Here is a 27,120-nt window from a genome sequence, read left to right as displayed (position 1 = left end):
ATCATAATATTTTGAGATTTCAGTATTACTCATTACTTCACTTATTGACATTTTTATCTATGTGATCTTAATCCTTTTTATAAATTAATGTAATTTGAAGGTTAAAAAAATTAAATGAGTCAATATTTCTACCATGTAATAAGATCTTTGACCTAATCAGAGTGGGACACACATCAGACCCGTTGTAGAAAAGAAATCGGATCGCCTCCCTTAAACTCAGATTCATTATAGGAAGAAGTTGGATTGTTTCCCTCAATGTCAGATCTGTTGTAAGAAGAAGTTGGATCATCTCCCTTACGTTAGATCTGTTATAGGAAGAACTCATATCATCTCCCATAATTCAAATATCTTATAAAAGGAAGTTGGATCATCTTCTAGTGCCTCAAAAGTCGAATCAGCTTCTAGTGCCTTAGATCAAAGAAGTTAGATCATCTTAATATTTTGATCTATTATGAAGAAAGACTCAGAAACATCAGAGTGGAATTCCATCGATTTCTAAGGTATTGTCAACCAGGCAATTACGCCATCATTATAATTATTCATGGTATCAGTAACTATAGTTATTACTACATTTATAGAATTCAAATGAAAAGTTACTTCAGTTACATGCATTTACACATAAAAGGGTAGTTATTAAATACTACTTATTGGAATAAAGAGACGCAATTGTTCTTAATCCTTGAACAAGACAAAAGGACAGCTCATTTGAAAAGACGCACTGATTAAAAGAGGACTTCTGTCAGTGAAGATATAAGTTCATTCATTTCTATAAAAGACACACTACTTCTTCCACCAAAGGTATGTAACCTCTGTGATCATAACAACATTTACTACTCATCATTCATTTTCTCCATTCTACTTTGACTAGAGCATTTGAGGGGCAACGCCAAGGTATGCCTTGGCCCCCTTCTAACTTCTTGATAAGTCTTCTCAGGAATAACCGACTCTTGTTATTGTCAACTCCTACACTAGCTGACTCCTTATTTCAAAAGTATTTGCCATGTCATCTCCAAAGTCAATCTTCCATGATCTGTCAAGGATTTGACCCACCCTCGTATTTAGACCAGAATATTTTAGTGCAGTTTGTGGAAAATCGAGCAGAGATAAAGAGATGGGTGACATCCCTACAGGGGATAGAAGAACTGTTTCTACCTACAGGTGTGTTCCGGCAAAAAATCGACGACAGTCAACCCATCGGTCACGAAGATGTCACCTCAATCGATGCGGGCCCTGGTAGGAGGGGGACCTACGAGATGAACACGAACGAACGAATTAGCTGGCGCTGGGGAATCCCGGCAGGCCACTCCGACGCTCAAGTCAGTTCTCCGATGAAGAGAAAGAAAATAGTAGTAGTAAGAACAGTTGTCGTAGTAAGAATGCAAGAGATTGGATATATTTCATTAACACATGCGTGTGAATTAATATACCTTCGAAGAGAACATTCCATCTGGCAGGGGGGCAGGCTGCGGTGGTATCCGGGGGGACCAAACCTTGTGTCCAACTACACCGATAAGGTGGTATCTAGGAGACAGGGGCGATACTCCTATAACTGCTCTACGGAGGCTAAACCACCTGTCGTTTAGCCGTAAGGACGATGGCAGTAGTGACAGGATGAGTCGTGGGAGACATGGACGCAGCCTTCCCCTGCACGGCCGTTCGCACGCTTGGCTATCCGTATTGCGGTTGGGTGTTAGTAAGACTTGAGCTTGGGTTGATGTCGGAGTGGGAAAGGTATCCGGGAAACGACATAGGGGAGCGAGGCGGACCCGGGAATGGTCGAAACAGTATTGTCCTGGGTAAGAGGTGTTGGTGCAATCTTTGCCCCAAGTGCATTGAGTTTCAATGTTTGGCTAAACCATGTTTGAAGTTAGGCAATTCTTGTGATCTAACATGGTGATGCAAGTTTGCAGAAAAGTCCAAGTCTTGGCAAGGGAAAAGTCCAAGTGGGTAGTCTTGGCAAGGTAGTCTTGGCAAGGAAAAGTCCAAGTGGGTAGTCTTGGCAAGGAAAAGTCCAAGTGGGTAGTCTTGGCAAAGACTTGACATGACGAAGCTGATGGAAGCATCTCAAGCTAGTGCAAGGATGATGGAGCATCCAGGGAAGGCATGAGGCTGTGGGAGATGTTTGAAGGCCGAGGTCTAGGTCAAGAGAAGCTGAAATGTGATTTTTCAACTTCACCAGTCGACTGGCCCTGCCAGCAGTCGACTGCTCATAAATCAGACGCACACAGAAAAATCAGTCGAGCCAGAGGAAGACAGGAGTCGACTGGGCAGTCGACTGGTGTTATGGTGAGTCGACTGTTACCAGTCGACTGGTCTTGGACAGTCGACTGCTATTTGAACGTTGCAGAAAATTGGCAAGCATTTAATGCGCTTTAATGCGAGATTTTGTTGCCGATTGAAGGCATCAGTCGACTGGCCCTGCCAGCAGTCGACTGATGTTGCAGAGATTATAAAAGAAGCCTGCACGAGAACAACTCATCTTCTTCGCTATTCTTTTATTACTTTGTGCTTCTTCTGAGAACTTGTTTGTTCTCCATTCTCTTGCTTTCTTCCTCTCCTCTCAAACACTATTTCATATCATTCTTGAGGAGATCGAAAGAGTTGTAAAGGTTTCTCCGCCTTCGAGGTTTTCGAGAAGGAGAAGATTCATAGTGCATCGGGTGTGTGCGTGCGTGTGGATCCTTGGATTAGTCACCTCTGTGGAGGTGGATACCAAGTAAACAAACCGGGTTAGCGTTGATCTCTTGTTTTCTCTTTTATATTTTTGCTTCCGCTAATCTCTGTGCAGAGAAAGATCAAGAAAAATCGAGAAACGCTATTCACCCCCCCTCTAGCGAACCAACCGATCCTAACAAGTGGTATCAGAGCCGGTTACGTTTCGGAGGATCTAACAATCAACTGGAGCAATTCATGGCATTTCAAGAGGGTTACAGCACCGCACGACCACCATACTTCGATGGAAATGATTTCGCCTACTGGAAAGATAGAATGAAATATTATTTAATGAATGACATTGAAAATTGATTTAGTATTGTAGATGGCCTTACTAGGAGCCCCCTAATCCCCAATCATTTCTTTGTGAGGGTCCCTAATTATTTAAAATAATTTTATTATAATATGAAATATTTTCAAGATAATTAAGAAATACATTAAGAGTTGGTTTGATGTTTTAAAAAAAAAGATTTTATTTTGATAAAAATAATAATAAAGGGAATTTTTTTTGCCGTAAAATAAAACTATTACTGAAATATGTTATTAATACCTCCTATAATTATTTATTTATTTTTATAATTATATAATGTTTTACTAATCTTTATTAAAGCTTAATTGAACGTTAAGATAGAACTAATTTTATTATTCATAATAATAAAGTATATATATTTATCATAATTATTATAGCTTAGATAAATATAACTATCAAAGTTTAAAAGATTTAAATAATATTAACAAATAACAATCTCTTGATATATTTAAAGTATATTTGTTTTAGCTTCTAGTGCATTCTAGAATTAATTATTATAATTAATTAATAATCACTTCGTTAACGTAAAATATACTTGTTTTAATTATCTCGAGCATTCTAGAATTAATTTTTTTTTTGAAAAATAGTTCATAGATAGATAAAATAAGAGAGGTTAGACCCTTAAATGTACAATTAAAAGATCAGCATCATAGCCCAGACGATACTAGTCATTGAGCACACACATATGACCCATCATACAAGAAACTATATCAAACTCATAACACCACCAACACCAAGACACCATAGCCATACATGTCCACACATCACAACACTTGCATGCTCATCTGCGGATCATACATGTTCGCCAGCTTTCGAGCTAGGATCTTGGTTCAATGTTGGCAACTAGGGTGCAAATGAATTGAACATGTTCACGAGATTTTTGAATAGGCTCGAAAAATATTTGATTCATATTCAAAATTATCGAATTCGAGCCAAACTCGATGATAGATAATTTTTTAAAGCCAAATTTGAACATATAATATTTTATTCTATTATTCATGAGTTATTTGAGAGCACGAGCCAAACTCTAGTTATTTTTACATAATTTTAATTTAAATATTTTCATATTAAATTAAGTTTGAACAAAACTCGAATTTAAGTCATTTTGAACTATAGTTCGATTATGCACAAATCGAGGTTCGAACAAAGCGAACCAAACTTGAATTTTATTTCGAACCAAGCTCAAATCAAAATTATTTGTGTTTTTGAGCTTCAAATAGTCGAATGTCATATATTTTTCAAACTCGAACTCAAATATCAATATTTTCATATTCTTCAATTTGATTCAGTTCGTTTGCATTCCTATAGGCAACAATACAATATAATTAATAAAGTAAAAAAAATATAAAATCTTATATATATAATCATAAAGCACCACAAAATAATTAATTTATAATTGTTTCAAGTTGATCATCAAGTATGATGAGATTAAATCTTGAGAAATCTTATGGATAAAACTCAGCTAGACATCAATTTTTTTCTTGTCAAAAGATTAAAATAATTTTGTGGGCACAAACAAGCAACACAAAGTAGTAACTCTGTACATGTCTTTGAGAAATAATCATTTAACGTAACTCTTACAATTGCATATCAATAACATCATAGAATAAATCAACATGATAATTATACAAATTTATCACTTTTGATGGATTATGATGGGGTGTTAAATCAGTAGAAAACTAGTTTCAATGTAATTGTATTTGTTTATAGCTCCTAATAAATACCTTCATGAATTGAGCAAGTTCTAGTAGGCTGTGTTTGACCTTGAAGATTCATTGCATACTCTTTTCTTTAATGAGTTTATCATTTAATGATTATATTTTTATTCTTAAAATATTTTTTTTTTAATTTCATGTACCATTTTTTTCTGGGCTAGTGTGGGCAACTGCCCACACTGGGCCTACATTAGCTCCACACATATTTACAATTTGACAAAACTTTACTTTGGGTGTTTGGTTCTTACTTTGGATTATCTCTTAATAGTAGAAATGTAGCAACACTTCTCCTCCAACCTCTCAAAATTGGCTCATTCGATCTTCCTCGAAATCCTCTTTTATAGAGTTGATGTAGGGCTAATATCTGTATATCAATTAACTAATCTTATCCATCAGTCAATTGCTTTACTATATATTTGAACGTTGCTCTGACTTGTCAACTCAATGGTTTCATCTATCTTAGCATCAGTTGATATTCATTACCATTAGTCGACTATTGCTTAATCAGTTAAATCTGAGTTTTAAACTCTATGTTTGCTCGAACAATGACATCAGTCGAGTTCTTGCTCGAACAATGACATCAATCGAGTTCTAAACTCTCTGTTTTCTCGAACAATGATATCAGTCAACTTATATACTAATGTAGAAGGATTCAAAGATTTTATTACTGTTTTTGATAATTTTTATTTTAGTAATTTTTAGAGTTTTTAGTATTTAGAGGAAAATTTTTATTTTTTTATATTTGAGGATTTTAAGTCCGTTTAGGATTTTTAGAATATCAAGTCCATTAAGAAATTTTTCTTTTATCCGATTGTCCTCACAGGGCAACAATATATTGATTGAGGAAGATATGGAAGGCGAGATCAAAATATTTGGTGATCCAATTTATGATGATGCTAACGAAGAGGAGATAGATCTAGACCAAGCATTGATCAAAAACCAGAATCCCACTTTGTCAAATGACAATCAATAGTCTGGTTCATCTATCGATGAAGCCCCAGTCTCCACCATCTCGCCGTGCATTGATCTTGCATCCCAATTTATCCAGCATGCAGACAAGACCAAAGTGTTTAGTGAACCGATATATGACGATGATGAAGTTGACAAAGATATAGACTTTGAAACAAAGGAATCAAATATTAACAGTGTTCTAGTTACAGAAACTGATGAATAAGGTAATTTAGAATTATCTGTTTATGATGACCAAAATCAACAATGTGAGAGCATAGTTATTGAGACACAAGAGGAATCCAAAACATCTATCGTAGAAGCTAATAATGAAGACAACAAAGAAGAACTTAACAATATCCACCATCAGAAGGAAGATGGGACAATTGTAAGAGCTGATGAGAAGCAGTTTATAGTTAAAGAAATCTCTTTTATGGTGTTAATCAAGATGAAAGAAATTACTGAAACCTACCTTGGATCTATTGTGAAGAATGTTGTTATCACCATCCCTGCTTACTTCAATGACTCCTAGCACAAAGCCACAAAGGATGTTGTTGTCATTTCTGGTCTGAATGTGATGGGGATCATCAATGAGCCCATTGGTGCGATTGCCTATGGACTTGACAAGAAGGCAAGCAATGTTGGTGAGAAGAATGTTCTCATTTTTTATCTTGGTGATGATACTTTTGATGTCTCTCTTCTTACCATTGAGGAGGGTATCTTTGAGGTCAACGCTACTGTTGATGATGCTTAACTTGGTGGTAAGGATTTTGATAACGACATGGTCAACTATTTTGTCCTAGAGTTCAAGAGAAAAAATAAGAAGGACATTAGTGGTAACACTAGGGCTCTCAGGAGGTTGAGGACATCATGTGAGAAGGCTAAGAGAACACTCTCATGCACTGCACATACTACTATATATTGAAATTGATTCTTTGAACGAGGGCATCCATTTCTACTCCACCATTATAAGAGCCAAGTTTGAGGAACTTAATATGGACTTATTCAAGAAGTGTATAGAGCTGGTGGAGAAATATTTGAGAGACGTAAAGATGGACAAGAGCAATATCCACGATATCGTACTCGTTGACGGATCAACGACGATTCCTAAAGTCCAACAACTACTAGTAGATTTTGCTAAGTTGATGTCAGATGATCTTCCTCCTGGACTACCACCTTACATTATTTTAAACTCGAAGATGAATTTTTTTCAACCTAAGGCAACTGATGTAGGAGGATTCAAAGATTTTATTATTATTTTTAATAGTTTTTAAGATTTTGATATTTAGAGTAGTTTTAAAAATTTTTATTTTTTATATTTAAGGATTTTAAGTCCTTTAGGATTTGTAGTATTTCGAATCCGTTAAAAAAAATTTTTTTCTTTTACATGTTAGAGTTTTGAGTTTATATAAACCATTGTCTAGTTAATAATAGGGAGAAGTTTTTTATTTAATAATATTTTTGATAGTGTCGTTATTTTTCTTTTTTCTGGTATTCTTCCGAATCAACAAGTTTTAAATGATTGATTTTCGATATTCGTAGTCGAACAATGAAATTAATATTACCCGCATGATAATTACTATCCCACCCAACGTCACCGATCTATTGACTGAGTTATGGGTCTAGGCTGAGTGTGATTCAGACTTGGCTTGGGGTTGAGTCTACCATTGACAAGACTCCCCCTCTCAATCTCTATCGCATCCAAAGATTGTGTGGATTTTTTATATATTTCTAATTTGCACAAAATATTATTAGGTAAAATTTCTAATATCAATTTGTTACCTTGCCATACTTTAGGACTTAACTTTTTGTCCATTTATCTTTTTAAGAGGCATTTCAATCAAGGCGACCAACTATCGAAGTCATCCATCATGAAATAATTCTCCATTGTTGGCCTCCAAAACCTAAAAAACCAAGAATAGAAAGTATCTCTGAGAGTGAGAGAGAGATATTGTCACATATCTAGCTATTTATAGAGGATAGAAACTTAAATTCTAAACCTTAAATTCTAAAGTCTTTTTAATCTTCGCCGTCTTCCTAACTCTTGGGTTATAGGAATTGAGGATTGTGAAGTATAATTACAAGGGCTACTTTAGATGGATCACAAGTAGATCGATGGAAATTTTAAATGCTCGAACGGGAGAGCTTGGTGAGCTCTTAGTACTAGGAAGGAAGAGTTTGGGGAGCTCAACAGATGACATCTACTTAACTCTAGAAAGATGCCAACATACTGACCTAACCCATGGTGCGTGGCTTTGAAATAGAACCACCTAAGTATGACCCGCTAACTTAGAGTAGGATCAATATTACTAGGCGACACTAGTTATATACATCATAAAAGAAGTATACTTAATTATAAATAGTGCAAAATAAGTTCTATTAATAATTTTAAATAAATTTATGACTGATGCGGGTGCCATGACGGCCGTTGAAAGTCATACGGAGGTTAAAGTTTGGGCTGATGTGGCAAACATCAGAAGTCATACGGAGGTCAAGGTTTCGACCAATGTAGCAAGACAGGTCAACATGGACACCATCCCACCAGAAGGGAGTGTTCCTCATCTCGAACTTAGACCACGCTCCAAGCACAACCAGGGTTCAGCCTTGGGCTTAGCTTGAGTCCCAAAAGTCATCTCGGACGTCCCGTCTCGGCCACACCAGTCGTCTCGTCTCGGCCAGTCCCGTCTCGGACATGTCTTAGCCGACGTCTTGTCTCGGCTAGTCCCGTCTCGACTGCCTCAGTCGTCTTGTCTCCGCCAATCCCGTCTCAGACACATCTCGACCATCGTCTCGTCTCGGCCAGTCCTGTCTCGGCCACCTTAGTCGTCTCATCTCAGCCAGTCCAGTCTCGAACACATCTCGGCTAACTTAGTAGTCTCATCTCGGCTGGCCTTGTCTCGGACATGTCTCGGCTAACTAAGTAGCCTCACCCTGGCTGGCCTCGTCTCAGCCACTTTAGATGTCTTGGCCACTTCAGACGTCTCATCTCGGTCACCTCAGGCGTCTCTTCTCGACCACTTCACCTCACTCACATCTCATCCGGGGTTCCCGTCTCAGGCCTTCGGTGTACCGACACATTACATAGTCAACCAGAGGAGAAGGTCATTATTCTTTCAGACAGACATCCGTGTGAGAAATGTACCGGTAGGAGAATGTGCCAGCGGCAGTTACAGATTCGGTCCCCTCCGATACCCCTTCTTCTGCGCATAAGGCCAAAAGGAGTACCAGGTTGTCAGACCTGATCCCCTCCGATACCCTTTCTTCTGCGCATAAGGCCAAAGGGAATGCAAAGTTGTCAGACTTGGTTTCCCCTAGTACCCTTTTTTCCTGTACATAAGGCCAAAAGAGAATGATTATCGGAGGAGGTTTCCCTCTTCTGCAGGCGGCTACAGGGACGTCACCCTACCTGACGTAGAGGGGCCCAATATAGAGTTATAAAAGGACCAGACCATCACCATGTTCGAGGTTCGATCTCTAAAACTCTGTTAGTACTACCTTCTCTCTTATTTTACACAACATTCGTTAGAACCCTAACTTGAATATCAGAGTGGTTTGCCAGGACTCTCTCGGCACCAGTCTAACCTCTTCTTTGAAATGTGCCTCAGGTTCAGATTAGTTCCCGCCCCCCTCACTCAACTCGAGGGTCGCCTATGTTAGATCGTTCGTTGACTGGTAACTTGATCATCTGCGGTATCTAATCGGAACAATGACATCTAAAATTATAATTTTTTGTATTTCATCTCTCTGTGTATAGCCAAGTTTATTTTTAAATTTTCTTTATTAATTATATTTTATGAATCAATCGAATGTGTTATGGTGTTCTATCTAACATTCTCAACCATATACCACATAAACCATTGCTGTTGGTCGCTTACTTTGAACATTAGATTAGATCGGTAGGTTGCCTAATTGCACTACTGGGCCCACCCTTCATGTTTGACTCCAAAAATACTGCGTCCACTTGCCTCACCCTCACACTTGCATGTCGTTGACTTTGCGGAGGATGGATTAATTAAGTTGACAATTTGACCATTTCGTTGTATGAGTGTTTTGCATGTTTCTGTAATTTGATTGGAGAACACAAATTAATTGTCTTCTTCTCTTTTTCTCACAGTATTCTTATTAGACATGTACGTCTAATGTACGTTTAAGTCAAAGTACTAACAAAAATAACCCTAAAAAAATGATCAATTCTTCCATGAGAAACCAATATTCGTGAGCAGGAAGACTTGACTTCGAAGTCGTTTGGAATAAAAATAAGTGCAAATGGCTGGTTCGATGCTGGCAATTCCCTTTTTTTAATTTCAACTATTGCAACTTGATAACATGGTTTTGGATCAGCCTAGACTCACAGTTGACTTTGGGAAGATCGATTGGAGTTGACTTTTTCAAAGCGCGTTGTTTGATGAACAGTAGTTACAGTGCTTGATCTTGATAAATATAGCGAGTATGAAGTATGTGAGGCATCGTGCTGATTAATTACTTCAATGGCGCCTAAGGGGAAACCGAGCGCCGGCGATGAATCATCAGGCAATCGCCGTGGCAATCCGCCGGCCACGTACCGATCGCCGGGTTCAGCGGAGGAGGAAGACGGAGGGTACCCGGAGACAGTAATGTTTCCCCCTGCGCCGGCGCGTGGCGGAAGCGGTGGGCAAGAGGAGGAGTATCCGACGACCATGGCGTTTCCTCCTCCCATGGCCGAACCGGCGGACGACGACGGCGGGTATCCTGAGACGGTGATGTTTCCTCCTCAGAAACAGAAAGCAGCTGGTCGGCCTCCGGTGGACGACGACGGTGGGTATCCTGAGACGGTGATGTTTCCTCCTCAGCAGCCTGGTCGGCCTCCGGTAGACGACGGCGGGTACCCTGAGACGGTCATGTTTCCTCCTCGGCAACCCGGCGGTCAGGCGGACGACGGGTATCAGGAGACAGTGCAATATCCTCCTCGACGACCCGGCGGACAGCGGAACGATGCACGGCAATCTCGACCGCCGCCGCCTCCTCCTCCGCCATTTCAACCTGAAACAGTGGAATTCCCTCCTCGAGGACCCGTTCCACAGCGGAACGATCGACGCCAACCTGAAGCAGTCTCTTGGCCTCCTCCGCCACAACCTCCCATCAGACCACCCCCACCTCGTCCGACGACGCCGGCGATGGCGATGGCGATGGCTCCGGGGAATCCATGGAATTCGCAACTGTTTGACTGCGGGCTAGATTCCAACAACGGTAATTAACACTACTGCTCCATGCACAATTAACTACACCTTACGCCGACGATCGACGACGTTATCAGGAATTATTATCATCACTTAATTGCAGCGGTGATCACGGCCATCTTCCCCTGCGTCACCTTCGGCCAGATCGCTGAGATCGTAGATCAGGGCCAAACGTGTAAGCAAATCGAAATATTCCCTTTAATTCTTTTCATTGCTTCTTGAAATTTGATTGCTCGATCGTATATATATGCACACTGCAGCTTGTGTTATGGGAGGTTTCATGTACGGCCTGCTCATGCCGATTCTTTTGTGTTCCCTGTTGGGCGCCACGTACCGAGTGAGGCTGAGGCAGATGTATAACCTGAGCGAAGCTCCCGGCGACGAGTGGATTCTGCACATCTTTTGTCCATTTTGTGCTCTCTGCCAGGAGTACAGAGAACTCTACAGCAGAGGATTAGACCCTTCTTTAGGTGATTGTTTACATATCTATATATACATATATGTTGCGCGACAATTCCGTGTGTGATCCGTGCATGTGTGACACAGTCGATTCATCCACCGCGTCGTCCGGCCACCATCGGCCAGGGCCTAATCGACGCGCCACTCGCTGGCGCTTCGACCGGCGTCGGATTCCGACCGGATTGTGATCGAAATCCGATGCAATTTGGCCGGAACGCGGCCGGCAACTGTGGATGGCACCCGCCATTTCCGGCCAAATCGCGGCCGGATTCCGGCCAAATCGTGGCCGGAGACCGGCCGAGGAAGGACCAGCGTGCGACGGCGGTCCTTCCTCGGCCAGTCTCCGACTGCGATTTGGTCGGAAATCTACGCGCGCCACTGTCGGCCACGTTTCAGGCCAAATTGCATCAGATTCAAACCACAATCTGGCCGGAATCCGATGCCGGCCGACGCACCGGCGAGTGGCGCGTCGATCGGGCCTAGGGCGGCGGTTGGCGATGGCCGGACGGTGCGGCGAGGGCGGCCGGAAGTGGCGGAGATGGGGGGTGGAACACTGTACATTCCCACATTTGGAGGATCAGATCTAGCGCGCGATCATGTGATGGACGGTGGATCGCGTGTTGCGCACGGGCACGCACGAGGAAGTCGCGCAGAATATCAAAATCGTCTATATATATATCATTTTCTATAGATGATCGATCGAACGAACGATTGATTTCTGTTTTGGGGGGTTTTGTTGGTCAGGTTGGGCGGCCATTGCTGCTGGACAGGGACAGCAAATGAATCAACGGATGACTCCCCCGAAAATGATGCCGCCCATGCACAGATGAACTTCACTGTATGATCATGAGGATGTACGTGTTGTTTGTGTTTTGTTGATTAGTTCTGTGCTACTTTGGATTGAAGAGCTTGTTAATTAGTTAAGGTTTGCATGGATTCGATCGTCTTACAAAGAATATTATGTATTTTTTGTTGTTCCACACATGTATGATTTAGTGGTTCAAAGAGAGAGAGGATTGAGACTAGCTCAGCTCTGCAAACTGTTTGGAGTTTATTTCTCTATTTAATGGACTTGCATATTAAGATTATAACATACGATTTCAATGAAATAATTTAATGGGTATATTCATTAGGATGTGAAATTTTCGACGATTTCTATTGATTTGCAGGGCCGGCCCTGGCCCAGGGCAACTAGGGCGACCGCCCAGGGCCCATAAGCTAGTAGGGCCTATTTTTTTGGTACCGGTTTCGGCAGATCGCTAGGTATTCCACCGCCGTCGCTAGATTTCAGAACGACGTTGCCCTCTTGCTCTATATACGGCCTCTACCAGCAGATCAGATCCGCGATTTTACCCCTACATCTATGGTTAATTGCTGTGGCTATTGGCGATCCACACTTTTGGTTTTTAGTCTAGTGTCTCCTTGGTCTTCATTCTATAGGGTTCCGATCTGATGGATCTGCAAGTGGGAGTTGAATTTTGGTCAAACTGTAGCTCTAGTTGATTTGATATAGATCTTCGTTTGGTGTTATCGTTAATGCTAGATCTACTCCTAATGTGATGCGATCTTGGTGTGAATTCGTAAGTTTCGGGTTTTTCTTTTTGTGGTTTTATCTGATCTATTTTGTGGGTTTAGGCGACTGTTGGTCCGTGCGCTGCACCCAAACCTAGAGCATGGAATCCCGTCGAGCAAAGCAAATGGACGAGGTTGCTGTTACGCTGCTATTTCTTATTTTTATTTTTTTAAAGTTGTTATATATGCAGTGCTCTATGTTATGGTTTTTGCTTGTTGAATTAGATGTTTTAGAAACTTGTTAGAGAAGCACTCGAAATTCATTTCCCATGTTTAGCACTTAACTAGTTTTTAGCAGATATCAAAACTTGGACATTTGCAACTAAAGATTTAAATAAAAAGAAGCCAGAGGCTATGTTCTTTTATTCAGTTCTAGGATTACTTTCTCTATCCTTGAGCTCTGTAAGAATCTATTCTTCTTTTTATTTCTCATGTTTCTTGGTATTTGCTTTTTCGTAGATGGTTTAAGTTATTTCAAGCTGAACATGCCAAAGTAATCATGATGAGCTAAAGAAACTAGTGGAAGGGAGATTAAGTGTTGATGTGGGCCAATGATTGTATGCTGGTCTTTAGACAATGTACTTGTTGTTGAATATGAGTTGATTAGAAAGAAACATTAATATTCTTTGCTGATGAAAAAAAAAATCTAGAACAGTGCGATGGTAGAATTCTTTGTTAAGAAAGATCAATTTTGTATGTTTGTGTGGTTAGAATTATGACAAAAAATTATGAATTTGAAATGAAGCTTGAGACAATTTGTAGACATGGAGAAACTTGGAAGCGGAATCTCTTAGCATTCTTCCAAGTATGACATAGTATTTGGTCTTAACAGTGAACTGATGTATACAATATACAAGGGGAAACAAATCTTTTCTTCATATGTTTTGTTTCATTAACAGTTACTGTTAACTTAGATTTATCAAACATTTATTTATTATCTCCCATTCTGATGGTTGTTGTTGTGATGCATTGAGTTTCAATGTTTTAATGTTCTCCATTAATTCAGCTCATTCATACAATTTGTCTCCAAAGTTTCTTTATAATATTTGGTATTTTAAAGGTATCAAATGCATCTTTCTTTCAGGAGAAAAGGACTATTTGGTTGTTCTTATGCATTAAGGATGTTTTTTTATTAAAATTTTCTTTGTTCTTTCTCACAAACTTGTTAAGAATTTGTCAAGCATCTTCTTCTTACCTAAAAGGTCTTGTTTGTTGATTGTCTACAAGAATGCGCATGTAGTTCTTTTCTTTCACTGCTGTAGTATCATAGTCCTCCCATCTAAAGAATTGCATGATCCAGTATTTAGTGTTCTTTCTGAACGTATAGTAGAACTAAAAGGTTTTTTCCCTTACAGTTGGCATGGAATTGGAAACATGGCTTCAACTGAAGCAATGCGTCTGTTTGTTAAAATTCTGGAAGTATGTTCGTACCTCACTGTTGCTTATGTTGTACATGTTACACGGATATTCATTAGTTTTGCCTTCTTCCAGGTGGAAGAACCTGGTGCTTGGTATTCTCGTGTTCCTCAAGTAGCAGAAGAGCCTAGTGTAGATGTAGAATGCTGACAGTTCTCTCTGATAGTTTGGATTATGTTATGTAATAATTGTTTAAAATGTTTTCATTGAGGATTTAGCTTAGGGCCTAAAAATTAAATATACTTGTCAGGGCCCAAAAATTATAATTTCGCCCAGGGCATTTGTACAACGAGGACCGGCTCTGTTGATTTGCATGTGTTTTTGTGTTGGATTTCAGTCGAACACGTCTAAACGATGCAAATTCATTGAGATTTGGTGTAATAAAACCTAGGTTTTCAGATGGTTCATGAAGAATGCAAAGAATAGTGACGAGATATAGATAACCGCTAGCTATTATTTTCGATCGTACCCGTTGCGTTTGATCTGTGCAATAGACAGAACTACATGCAATCTCTCAGTCGACTGATGTACATAAAATTGAGCAGAAAAAATTTTCAAATTAATTGGTGCACTCTACTTTTTTTTATCAATCGACTATTGTGCTTAGCATCGAGCATAAAAAAAATTCAAATCGACTAGCGCACTTGACTGTTTCTATCAGTTGACTGTCAAAAGGAACAATTGGCTGTTGTGCATAGGGGTTAGGGACAAAAAGTTTCAAATTGATTGGTGCACTTAACTATTTCTATCAATTGATTGCAATAAGGAATAATCAATTGTTGTGAACATGATCGAGCATAGAAAATTTACAAATAGATTGACAGAATCAGTCGAGTGCATAAGGATCGGTCGATTGTTGTGCACAAGGGGCGAGCACATAAATTTTTTAGTCAATTGATACACTCGACTGTTTCGGTCTATTAGTCAATTGCCATTAAGGTTTAATCATGTGTGAGTCACTCAACTAATGTTAAGGATCATTCGACTACTGCTGTTTAATTTAGTTTTTAAGATTTTCTAGTGCATCTATTTACACAAATATTACTAAGTTCAACTAATATTATCATCAAAATGAGAACTATTAGATAGATTTAGTGCATTCCGTATGGATAGATATATATCTATGCTAAAATAATTATCCCAAAAAAAATTAATTTTAGACCATATATATATAATGTTAGCTCATATAAAGTTAAATTCTAGTAAATCATGCACATAATATATCAACCCAAAAAAACATATTGTATTGTGTATTAAGGTTATTTTGAACTATGTTTAGAAAATGTAATGCTAATAAGCTGCATCTTAATCCAAAGATTAAATACAACATTATACTTGGTATCTCATCGAGGACTCATATACATCACATGTTTATTATGGTTGTTGTATTTATTTGCTTATACATAGATATATACATCCTCTTGGTTACAACATGAGCTTTGTTCTTCCCTCTTTTTCTTTTATAGCATACTCAATATCTATCACTAACATGTCAATGCTTATTGGCAATAACTTTAAGAAATGAAAAAGGACCAATAGTAAGGGTAAGCATTAACAAACTCTAGAGTTTGGGCTTTAGGGTATAAAGTGCAAAAAGAAACAAGATTAAGAACCCACTTATTTCTTCGGTAAGAAAAAATATCATGTGAAGAAAGATTGCCCCAAGTACGTCAATTGGCGTGTTAAGAAAGACATACTTCTCAATTTTGTTAGTTCAGAAGTCAATTTGATTAATGCGTCTCTTAACACTTGGTGGATAAATACTTATACTTACATAAGTATCACTATACAGGATTGTTTCAAGAGCCAACCACTAATTGATGGTGAAAGATTCATATATGGCAAATGAAAAGAAAGTTAAAGTAGAAATGATTGGTGTTTTTATACATTATCTAGGAATTAATATATTTTTGAATTTGAAAAATACTTTTATAGTACCGTCTTGTAGACAAATTTAATTTTTATTTTTTGTTTGGATAAATTAAGTTATTCTTGTTCATTGGAAATGAGAAATTTAATATGTTCTAAAATTTAATTTTGATTGGTATTGATTCTTTGGTTGATAAGCTATATTGATTAAACATCATAACTCCTACTAACAACAAAATAATACATATAAATGGCATAAAGCATAATTTGACAAATAAGAATTCATCTATATTGTGACATACATGTTTAGGACATATATCCAAACAACATCTAGAAATGTTATTGTCACGAGGAATTCTTGATTCTCTTAATATGTCAAACTTTGATGTCTCTATAGAATATCTTAAAGGGAAGACAACTAATAAAAAGAATAAAGGTGTAAATCAATATAATGAAGTCTCAGAACTAATATATATGAATATTTATGGACTATTCTCTAAGGCTTTTTAGAATGGTCAAACATACTTTATTAGTTTTATAGATGACTATTCATGATACGGTTATTTGTACCTTATTCATGATAAGTCGTAATCTTTGGGCGTGTTCAAATTCTTCATAGTCGAAATTAAAAATCAACTAGGCAAGAAGATTAAGGTTATGAAATCTGATTGTGGTGTTGAACACTATAGTAGATATGATAAATTAAGTGAATAATGTTTTGTATTTTTTGCACAATACCTTGCTGAAAGTGGGATCTGTAGGATCATTGCGCGTGCTAGAGGAGGGGTTAAATAGCGCTCGTCGTTCGTTCGTTCTGTCACAGAGACTAGCAGCGGATATTAAATAACAAGATCGAGGACTCACAACTTTTTACTTGTTCCTAGCTCTCCGAGGTTAGTACGTCCAAGGCCTATGCTCAGGAAGGCGCTCATCCACTAATGGTCTCATTTTTTAAACTTTTTCGGAGGTAGAGAAATCCGTCTTACAGTTTAATAATAATATAAAAGATAAGTACAGAAAATAAGACTTAAACAAAATAACCAAACGTTTGCGTAGAGGTTGATCCTGAAGTCTTGAACGCAGCGTACCCTTCTTAGAGCTTTCCCGATTGCACGAGCTTGGTTCCGTTTGCGTTCAGCAGCACCTCAGTATGAAGATAGATGGAGATTAGGGTATATCTTGGTACTAGACATAAAGACCATTTAAATACATTTTTGGATGCCTAGATCCCTTTTCAAGTGCCCCAAACTGATTCGATCCGACCTGTCATCTTGATCTAGGTCCTAATTCCGAGCACTTATAATTCTCCAAAACTAGTCAATCATGTTTAACCTGAGTTAACTCCGCCCCGTCATATGATGAATTTTTAATAGATTGACCATAGATTAACTCGTTTGATAGCTCTATCATCAAGAGTTTAATTTCCAAGTCAATATGTGTTTTCATTTCCCGGTTAGGACATACATCAAAGTGTGAGATAGAATATTAATAATTGTTTATTTTTAAGTTAACTTTGAAAATTTTTATATGGACGATCAAAACTTTGAAATTATTTAAATTTTATCAATTCTTTTCCGTGATATGATCAGTAAAATAAAAAAAAATAAAGACAAGGGAGATAGAACCGAGAATTCTCCAAGAATTCCACACACAATAACTAAAGCAGTATGATCAAAGTATAAATTACAAATATATATATTCACTTTATCAAATGCAATTCGTCTTAAAAAACGAATGATTCGATTGCATTGATTGTGGTAGAATCGCAGATAGATAGATAGATATCAAAGCCTACTTGTATGTGCTTGGATCAATTCGACGCCGACGGGTCGGGCGGCGGTCATCCACTGCCTGCCCACCGCCACCAGATGAGCGCCCTCTTTCTTGCGCACCTCCACGATCACCGCCGTCAGCTTCTTCCCTTTGTGCTGCACTATACGCGCATCGATTTCCACCTCTTCCTGCCACATACAGAAAACGAGATCATCGCGGAACCCCACCGATCGGTCAAAGATTAGGGCTACTTGATGGAGCTAGGGTTTGACGCACATCGACTTTGGCGGCGGAGAAGTAGGAAATGTCGAATTCGACGGAGATCTTGATGATGCCCTCGGTGGTCATTATGGCGGCCGCCCCGACGTTGTCGATCACGGCAGCGATGGCTCCCGGCTGCCAGTTCATGTTCTCATCCTGCAGTCGCTCCGGCTAATCCAAATTAGTGGAGAAGATGGAGAAAGGGGAAGGGGCTAGTTTCGTATTACGGTGAGGTGAGCGGGGACGCGGAAGCGGCAGACGGCGCGGCCGCCGTGGAGGTGGGCGATGCGGAGGCCGGAGTGGCAGACGGTGTCGAAGTGGCCGCCGGCCCACAAGGAAGAACTCGCGTCCGGATTCTTGTTGCTCATCCCCTCCAGCCATCGCCGGGCGGCGTCCACGGCCGCCGCCTCTGAGCCATCGTCGCCCATCGGACTGAGGACTAAGTCGGTCCTCGCCGACAGATCTGCCTTTTTGGCTCTGTCCGTCGAATTTATGGAGAGTCATTTTTCTAAGGAAGGCCAGGAAGGCCAATTTAACCATTAGATTTGGGCACATTTAATCTCTACCGTCGATAACAAAGCATCCGTCAAACTAACCCTAATGTAAAAACAGTGCTGATGACGGTTGTCGGAGTTTGAAATTGAGTGCTAAATTTGGCTGCAGCAGACTTGCATTCGAAGGACCAACTGCAGTTTCTCGATTTACCTCCTCACAAATGGTCGTGGGGCCGCTAAAGCAGAAAAAGAGTGCTAGATTAGCTGAGTATCTGATTATGAAGGATGAGTACTTAGGTAAAGAGATTGGCTAGCCTTCTTGAATTCGAATGGGACATCTTTGAGCGAAAGCTGAGTGTCTAAGAAAAAGGATTGGATAATCGAAAAGTGAGGTCGAGTGTTCAAGAGTCGTCCCGGATACCGTCACATGTCCATCTCTAAGTTAGATTGAGGAGCAAACTCGAATAAAGTCTGAGAAAAGTGATGGATCGAAGATGATCAGTTCAGTAAGAATTTCTCTAGATGAATAGCCCGAATGCTGTCTGGAAATTTGGAGATGAGAAACTCGGAAACGGATAGTTGAAGTTTTCATATTTTGAAAACGTCGAAGTCCAATTAAAGACCAATTAAATTGAGCCCAAGAGCAGCCCAAATTACTTAAGGATTAATGGTTAAAGGGTATTGGATTTATAGCTTATTGGATAATGTTATTGGATCTTAACCATTTGATCCATTAAGAAGCTATCAAACCCATTAAGGCATTTCCCAAATCGCGATTCTCCTTTTCTCCCATCTCCCGATCTCGTCGTCCGCCTCAATTTCTTCTTCTCGGCGACGACATGGGTATATGAGGCATGGGGGACAGCCCACAAGGAGGCGGACGAGGATGCCATCAATTATCAAATTTAATTTCTACGGATGGAAACGTTTTCCAGCGTTTCGGAAATGGGGAGGACATGGACCAGCCATTTCCATGTTGTCCCGAATGCCATCAATTATCAAATTCAATTTCACATAATAGATTGAACTATTATGTTGTCACAAATTACAATTTCACAAGTTCTACATTCTCAGGCACTTTAAAAAAAATCTAAAATATTGCATATTTATTTTCAAATATATCCTTTTCTTCTCTTCTCTCATAAAACTAAAAAAAAAAAAAAAGAAAACTCCAATGAAATCATGAATATTTGCAGCCATGAGTTCACGACGGAACTTGTGGCTCCCTGTTGCAAAAATAGTGATGGTCTCAAAATTATTTTTATTTTTTTAATAATTTTTTTTACTAAGAAAAAAAAGTAGTTTTAAAAATAGATATGTTTTTTTTAATATGAAAGTTAGATGCATCGGCAATGGACTAAAGACGTATATAAAATTGTTGAATTTTCAAAAGACGTATGGTACGTTCAGAATTTTTCAAAGGGCACGTCTGTTCCTCATCATACTCAGCTCATCCATTTTTTTTCCACCCAGAGTCACAATTCATTAAAAAAAATTAATAATAAAATAAATTTTAAATTATTTTTTTCAAAGGGCACATTAAAAATTTTTTTTCCATCCAGAGTCACAATTCATAAACAATAATAAAATAAATTTTAAATTATTTTATTAAAAATTTTCATGAAAAAATTATTGAACATCTTAAAAATCTAAACATACCATAGTGTGTCATGCTGTATTTGAATGTGGTGCTGGATTTGAATATGATGTTGGTTTGTGAAATTCAATACCACGTGTGTGATCTTCAAAAATCAATATCAATGTTTGTGTCTATTGGTACACAATTGTAACTTTGCTTACGGATCTTAAGACCAAGATTGCACACTATATATACCTTCTACATGCTCACAATTTTCATCTCATTGTAAATTTTCATAAATTCAAATCGTCTAAGTCTATCAATGAGTTTCAATTGAAACTCATTGATGGATCTAGAGAGATTCGATCGGACTCATTTTAATTATTATGAATTTTTACAATGCATTGGAGTTTGTACTCTATCAACTTGAAGTCATTAATATTAGTATTCAGAAGGTTTTCAAAATTTTAGACTTTAAGACAACACATACCTATAACTTATTATAAGAATGTCAGAATCAATCATGGACATCTATAAATACATTCATTGTACTATTCTCTTTCATTAAGTGTCAATTTTCAGAAATTCAAATATCTTTAAGCCTATCAATGAGATTTCGACAAAATTCATTAATGGACCTAGAAAGTTCTTTTAATAATTGATTATTTTATTCATTCCAACTCTTATATATTTCTGTAGTTCATGAAAGTCCAAATATATCCTCTTTGACTATTTCAAGACTTTCCCAGTAGTGATCAAAAGAATGTTAAATATTCAAAATACAATAGTGTTAGTATGAGAAGATTAATACCTTAATGATGTTAATCTTCGAAAACCAACATCGTCACTTGTGAGAAGAACAAATACTGTAGTATTGATTTTGAAATACCTATACCAAAGTAATGATGATCTTTCAAAATCATCACCAACCTTACTGAGAAAAACAAGTACAATGATGTTAGTTTCTAAAGATTAATACCACAATGATGTAGATTTTCAGAAATCAATACTAATGTCTGTGCTCGTTATCATGTGGCCATAACTTCACTTATGGGTCAGACATTGTGTTAGTTTCTGAAGATTTTCAACACCACATTCAAATCAATGACACATGGTGTTACATTTTGAAAATCCAACACCACTGTGGTGCTGAATTTTGTAGTATTAAATAATTAATTTAATATAAATTTTAGATTTTTAAGATCATCAATAATTTTTTAATAAAAATCTTTAATAAAATAATTATTTTTTATTATTTATGTATTTTTATTAATTTATTTTATTTTTTATAATTAGATATTAAAAATAGAATTTATTTTTTTATTAACCATCTTTTTGTATTTTTTATTAAAAATTAAAATTATAAAAATAGATAAAATTAAAGGATTACTCAAGTTTAATGATTAAATTAACAAAAATGAATTCGAATCATTAATATTTTTTATATGAAAATTTTTAATAATATAATTAAGTTTTTATTTTTTTATATTCAGTTTAAATAAGTAAAATTAGTATGCAAACCGAAAGGTGTTTATATGCATCAATCAAAAAATTAATTTTTTATAAAGATAATAGATGAGTTATCGATAGGAGGGGTATAATAGGATATAAATTCTTTTAATAATTCTAATCGCCGGAGGAGAAGTGTGATGCATATTTTATGTATTTTGAAATTTTAGGTGCGTCCTTTAAAACTGTAAATATATATTTAAAATATTTTTTAAACTTGATATATAATGTAATGTAATATGATAAATTTATCAGTAAACTACATTTCAGTAAAAGTTTCAGTAGAATCCATCATTGCAACAGTCTTACACGATCGATTTCATGATTATTTATGAAGAAATAAATCAAAAAATTATAATTGACTACTACGAAAGATGATATTATATCAACTTCATCGAATTTAATTTTTATTCACTTTAACAAATCTGTATTCATTTCAATCCGTCGTTTATCATTAATCAAATCACAAGTTAGGTGAACATTAATTTAACCTAAAATATTTGAACAAGTGTTTCTTCCCACGACAGCGCATGCTAATCTCCCAAGGCACGAAACTACAGCCAACCACAATAATCCAGCTCATCACACCCAACCGGGTCCCACCAAAAAAAAACTCACAGAAATCTCAATTAAATCTCTTCTCTTCTTCCACATTACGTGCCATCAATTGCAAGCTAAATCGACGGGAATCTTTGTGGATTGATTGATTGATCGAGATGTTTGATTCTTTAGATTTTATAACCAATAATAATAATAATAACAATAATTTAGCTGATTAATTGCTTAACATTAGCTATCTGATCGCTTGATTTTGAAGGAAGATTACTAATCAAAAAACAATATTCGCTAATCATCATTAATTATTCCTTTCTTCCTTCCCACCATCGTAAAAACGATGGCATTGGGGATCAGAATAATAAAATTTAAAAAAAAAAAACATAAAAGAAAATATTTCCTGGAGAATTATAAAAAATCTTCGAGTGCCAACGCATTTCCATTGGATCCGTTGGCTTCCGGCTTAGATTCGCTAATTTTCTTTTAGATTTTATTGTCCTATTAAATGGCTAAAAAAGTGGGTCCCCGCAGCCAGCGAGGCCACGTGAGCAGGCGGCGACACAAATACGGCCGCGGGCCCACCCGGCCACGTTCTCCAATGGATGCCGGACTCGTTTCCCGCCCGTTTCTCGTCGACAGGCCACGGTGGGACGAGCCACCGCCAGCTGTCGCCGACTCACCGCCGAGGCCGATCCCGGCCCACGAAAAGACGAAAATACCCCTCACCCTAGTGCTCATTTGGTAGGGCATTGGTGTAATTTCAGGGGACGTGTGGCCTGTTTTCGCTTCTATAATTTCCAAGCGCGCTTCGTGCGCCCCTGTTCTGTGCCGTAGGCGTTGGCGGATCAGGTATTTGTTCTTCTCTTTCTTGATTTCTTCTTCTTCGATCTTTTGCTTAAACAGATTTCCTGAGCCATTTCTTCGAGATCCTCACTCTCTGCCTCTGTTTTTTTTTCTTGTCCTATTTGAATTTCAGTTACAGGATAAGATCAGAGGAGATCGAGAGGAGAAAAAAAGAGCATATCAGAGATGGTCAATTACTGGAAATCTAAGGTCCTTCCGACCATCAAGAAAGTCTTCGACACCAACGGCAAGAAAGCTGCCGCTGCAGAGGCGTCCAAGTCCTTTGATGAATCAAAGGTACGAAAAAGGCCAAAAAAAAGTTTTAAAGTTATTATTATTCATGGTGATTATGTGGTTGTTTATGCAGGAGGATATCTCGAAGGAGTTTGAGGAGAAGAAGGGTGACCTGCAACCCAAAGTTGTGGAGATCTACGAAGCTTCAGCTGTCGAGATCAAGGTTCATCATGTCTTGATTTGTGTGTTTTGTGTGTGTGTTGCTATTAACGAGTAACTGGTTGGTTTCTGGGATCACAGACTTTAGTCAAGAAACCTACAAAGCAAGGACTGAAGAAGAAATCCACCGGCGTCGTAAGCTTCATCGAAGAACTAGTAAAGATTGGTACATGTTAATTTTACTTTCTTTCTCGTCCTGAGAATTCTGTATATATTTATTTCATTTTGTAACGTACAGAGTTCCCTGGCTCGAAGCCGGTGAGCGAGGCCGCCACTAAATACGGCGCCGGCCTCGTCTCCGGTCCGGTGATCTTCATCTTCGAGAAGGTCACGACCTTGCTCCCCGCCGAAGAACCTCCTGCTCCCGCAGAGCCAGCGGCTGCCGTCGAGACTGAAGCCAAGGAGATCACGCCGGAGGCGGCAGAGGAGATCAAGAAGGAGGCTGAGGAGGCCGCCGAGAAGGAGGCGGCAGCTCCAGCTCCAGAATCTCCTGCGCCGCCCGCAGACGATCCGGCACCGGCAGCGGAACCGCCGGAGAAACCAGCAGCGGAGCCAGCGGCAGAAGCCGCCAAAGCTTGAGATTCACAGATGATGTAGTCATGCCAGCGCCGTTACAATTACCCGATTTGTTATGTGATCACGTCTTTCTTTGTCTTGTACGTACCTCCGTTTTTTCTTTGATCTCTTCTTTCTTTCTCTTTTTGGTCTTTGTGAAGAAGGTCATGAATGTGGCTGTGTAATATTATGATTAAATTGTGCTGTGTATCCGACTGGATTGATCATGTATCTCATCAGTTTTGGGAGGTGTAGTCGAATGAACGTAACTCTGTATATTTCCATTGCTGTTCTCATTTAAGAGGAGGAGCAGGGAAGGTCAGTCATGGGGATCGCTGCCATTTCTGAGCAAGTTTTTCCAGCTATTTAGCATCATCCGAACAATGTCGATGTGCCTTGTAGGAAGCTAAGACAAAGAAAGGGACGTGAGATTAATCCGATCGTCCTCGAGGCCAATAGAATCACAAGGGTTTTCCCGACACGCAATGCAAAGGCTGATGGATGGCTTTGTTTTGGAGCTGTTGTTTTCGCATTTGGTACTCAGCTTTGTGATGAAGATGGTGGAGGGCTCCATTAGGAGAGGGAGGGAGGGTGGGGAGTTTGCATCAAATGCCATTTGTCGATGCTTATCTTTAATAAATATTAATTAATATGAAAAAAAATTGTCGATTTATCGAAGGACATAGTATGTAGATTTAAACCTCTTCTCCATCATGACCGATTACAGTTTCTCGATTTACCTCCTCATAGATGATCGTGAGACTAACTGTGTGAGACCGTTAGGGTGGCGACTTTACACTATGTAGATTTAAAAATTTTTAAATCATATATCATACTTTGAGAATGATTAAAGGGCACATTAATTTACGATGACTTTTTCGTTCTACCCCTTTTGTTAACATTAATTTTTCATACATTGATTTTCAAAATATCTGAACTACATTCAAAAGATTAAATATAAAAATTATTTTTGTGGATTGGATGCATTTAACATCAATGTCTCTCTCTCTCTCCACTCGTCAAAAGTAAATCTCTCACTCTTTGATTTGTATCAACTCGAATTTATTTTTTTATAAATTTAACTACTAAAATCATAATTAAGATTTGATATCAAATCTACTTCTTCAAACTCTACTCTTTCATGTGGTTGTAAATTCATAAAATTCAAATAGTCTAGCCCCATAAGTGGATTTTAGTCAAAACCTACTAATCGAATTAGAGAACTTCGATTGCACTCATTCCATATTTTGTAAGTTTCTGAAATATCTAAGAGTTCAAATGTATCATCCTTAACTATTTTTTAGCTTCCCTAGTAGTGCCAAAGAGAAAAAAGTCTCAAGCATTCTAGATGAAAGTTAGCATAAGACTCGAGCACTTCTAAGGAGCCCAAAATAAGTAATAGAGGACACCTTTGGACTCCTTCCGACCTTAGAAACCCACTGAATTTGAAATGAATACAATCTGAGCTCTCTAAGTCGATCAGTTTGATCGGTGTTCCTTGATCAGAACCAATGTTTGACACTATATCTACCTTCTTCTTACTCAATCTTATCAGATGGGTGTAAATTTATAAAAATTCAAATAGTCTAGGCCCATCAATGAGTTTCAGTCAAAATCTATCGATCGACTAAGAGAGCTCAGATTGCACCCATTTTAGATCTCGTGAGTTTTTGAGGTTGCAAGAAGTCTAAAGATGTCCTCCATAGGCTTCCTAGAGGTGCTTTAGTATTGGTCCTAGTTTGCTCTCAGATCAAGTCCAACGCGATCTTGGTCTCTAAGAGATTAGTTCCAAGCATTCTAGTTGGAAGTTAGCATATTACTGAAACACCTTTAAGGAGTCCGAAATAAATAATGGAGTGTACCTTCGGACTCCTTGCAACCTCAAAAATCCATAAGACATGAAATGAGTGTAGTTTGAACTCTTAAGGGCGATCAATAGATTTTGATCGAAACTCACTGATGAATCTAAACTACTTAAATTTTTACAAACTCTAATAAGGTTGGGTGAGAGGAAGATAGATATGGTGTCAAATATTAGTTCTGATCAAAGAATACTATGAGCCCAGTGTGGGGAGCCTAGACCCGTAGTGTTCCTTGATCAGAATCATGGTTTGATATCATATCTACCTTCCTCTCACTCAACTCTACCATATAGGTGCAAGTTTATAGAAATCCAAATAACCTACGTCTATCAGTGACTTTTCAACTAAAATGTTTGGTGTTGATCTCTTGGAGATCAGACTCAAGCATTCTAGTTGATTTTTTTTTATCAGTAAATTTTGATTAAAATCCACTGATGGACATAGATTATTTAGAGTTTGAATAAAGTAGATTTTAATAGTTAAATTAAAAAAATAAATTCGAGTTGTAGAAATCGATAAGAGAGAATAGAAGGGAGAGAGATTTACTTTCTATGAGTGGAGAAAGAGGAAGAAGAGAGATCCAAATTATAGAAATAATTTTTATATTTATTGAATATGATTCGAATATTTTGAAAGTCGGAATTGAAACTTTCCGTTGGTAGGAGTGGTAGAATAGGAATATCATAGTACACCTTTTAGTTAGTTACGACGTATATGATTTAGACTTGCAAACTTGTGGGCCTTATTGGGCAAGGGTTCGAATCATGAAGCCAGGCAATATCCTCCTGTCGTGACCAACTGCAGTTTCTCGATTTACCTCCTCACAGATGATCGTCGGGCCGATCGTATGGGGCCGCTAAGGTGGCGGATCCACCTTTTGCAGAAGAGTGGTAGAATAGGAATATCATAGTACACCTTTTAATCATTCTCAAAATAGGATATGTGATTTAGAAATTTCTTAAATCTACATGGGCCTTATTGGTAAATCGTCGAAAACAAGTTCTGAATCGCAGATATTG

At 38.2% G+C, this 27,120-nt stretch overlaps 3 protein-coding genes and 1 long non-coding RNA gene across 5 annotated transcripts; 3 read left to right on the top strand and 1 right to left on the bottom strand.

Moving 5' to 3' along the window:
• Positions 1 to 10,172: 10,172 nt before the first annotated feature.
• LOC141816370 (uncharacterized) lies at positions 10,173 to 12,415 on the top strand. The gene is made up of 4 exons (XM_074704159.1): positions 10,173 to 10,911; positions 11,005 to 11,076; positions 11,162 to 11,371; positions 12,105 to 12,415. The coding sequence occupies exons 1-4, from the start codon at positions 10,173 to 10,175 to the stop codon at positions 12,188 to 12,190; spliced, it is 1,107 nt and encodes a 368-aa protein (XP_074560260.1). The 3' UTR covers positions 12,191 to 12,415.
• Positions 12,416 to 12,652: 237 nt separating this feature from the next.
• Positions 12,653 to 14,636, top strand: LOC141816366 (uncharacterized). Of its 2 annotated transcripts, XR_012600683.1 has the most exons (4): positions 12,653 to 12,930; positions 12,996 to 13,066; positions 14,288 to 14,351; positions 14,424 to 14,636. It is a non-coding gene; the product is annotated as an uncharacterized LOC141816366 (long non-coding RNA). The 2 variants fall into 2 exon arrangements; XR_012600682.1 differs by having other exon boundaries at positions 12,653 to 13,066.
• Positions 14,637 to 17,838: 3,202 nt separating this feature from the next.
• On the bottom strand, positions 17,839 to 18,727 carry LOC141816369 (uncharacterized). The gene is made up of 3 exons (XM_074704158.1): positions 18,479 to 18,727; positions 18,267 to 18,407; positions 17,839 to 18,178 (listed from the first exon to the last, which is right to left on the bottom strand). The coding sequence occupies exons 1-3, from the start codon at positions 18,677 to 18,679 to the stop codon at positions 18,002 to 18,004; spliced, it is 519 nt and encodes a 172-aa protein (XP_074560259.1). The 5' UTR covers positions 18,680 to 18,727; the 3' UTR covers positions 17,839 to 18,001.
• A 4,436-nt stretch (positions 18,728 to 23,163) lies between these two features.
• On the top strand, positions 23,164 to 24,503 carry LOC141816368 (plasma membrane-associated cation-binding protein 1-like). Its single transcript, XM_074704157.1, has 5 exons — positions 23,164 to 23,237; positions 23,365 to 23,528; positions 23,599 to 23,688; positions 23,766 to 23,850; positions 23,923 to 24,503. The coding sequence occupies exons 2-5, from the start codon at positions 23,418 to 23,420 to the stop codon at positions 24,261 to 24,263; spliced, it is 627 nt and encodes a 208-aa protein (XP_074560258.1). The 5' UTR covers positions 23,164 to 23,237; positions 23,365 to 23,417; the 3' UTR covers positions 24,264 to 24,503.
• The last annotated feature ends 2,617 nt before the right edge of the window (positions 24,504 to 27,120 follow it).

This window comes from Curcuma longa, unplaced genomic scaffold (assembly GCF_044706935.1).
Source record: "Curcuma longa cultivar G26 ecotype Majalengka, Jawa Barat unplaced genomic scaffold, ITB_CL_G26_1.1 contig_16302, whole genome shotgun sequence".
In the NCBI taxonomy this organism is placed as follows: domain Eukaryota; kingdom Viridiplantae; phylum Streptophyta; class Magnoliopsida; order Zingiberales; family Zingiberaceae; genus Curcuma; species Curcuma longa.
Note: the sequence above shows the minus strand (reverse complement) of the source record. Positions and strands in the feature narration are given on the sequence as shown.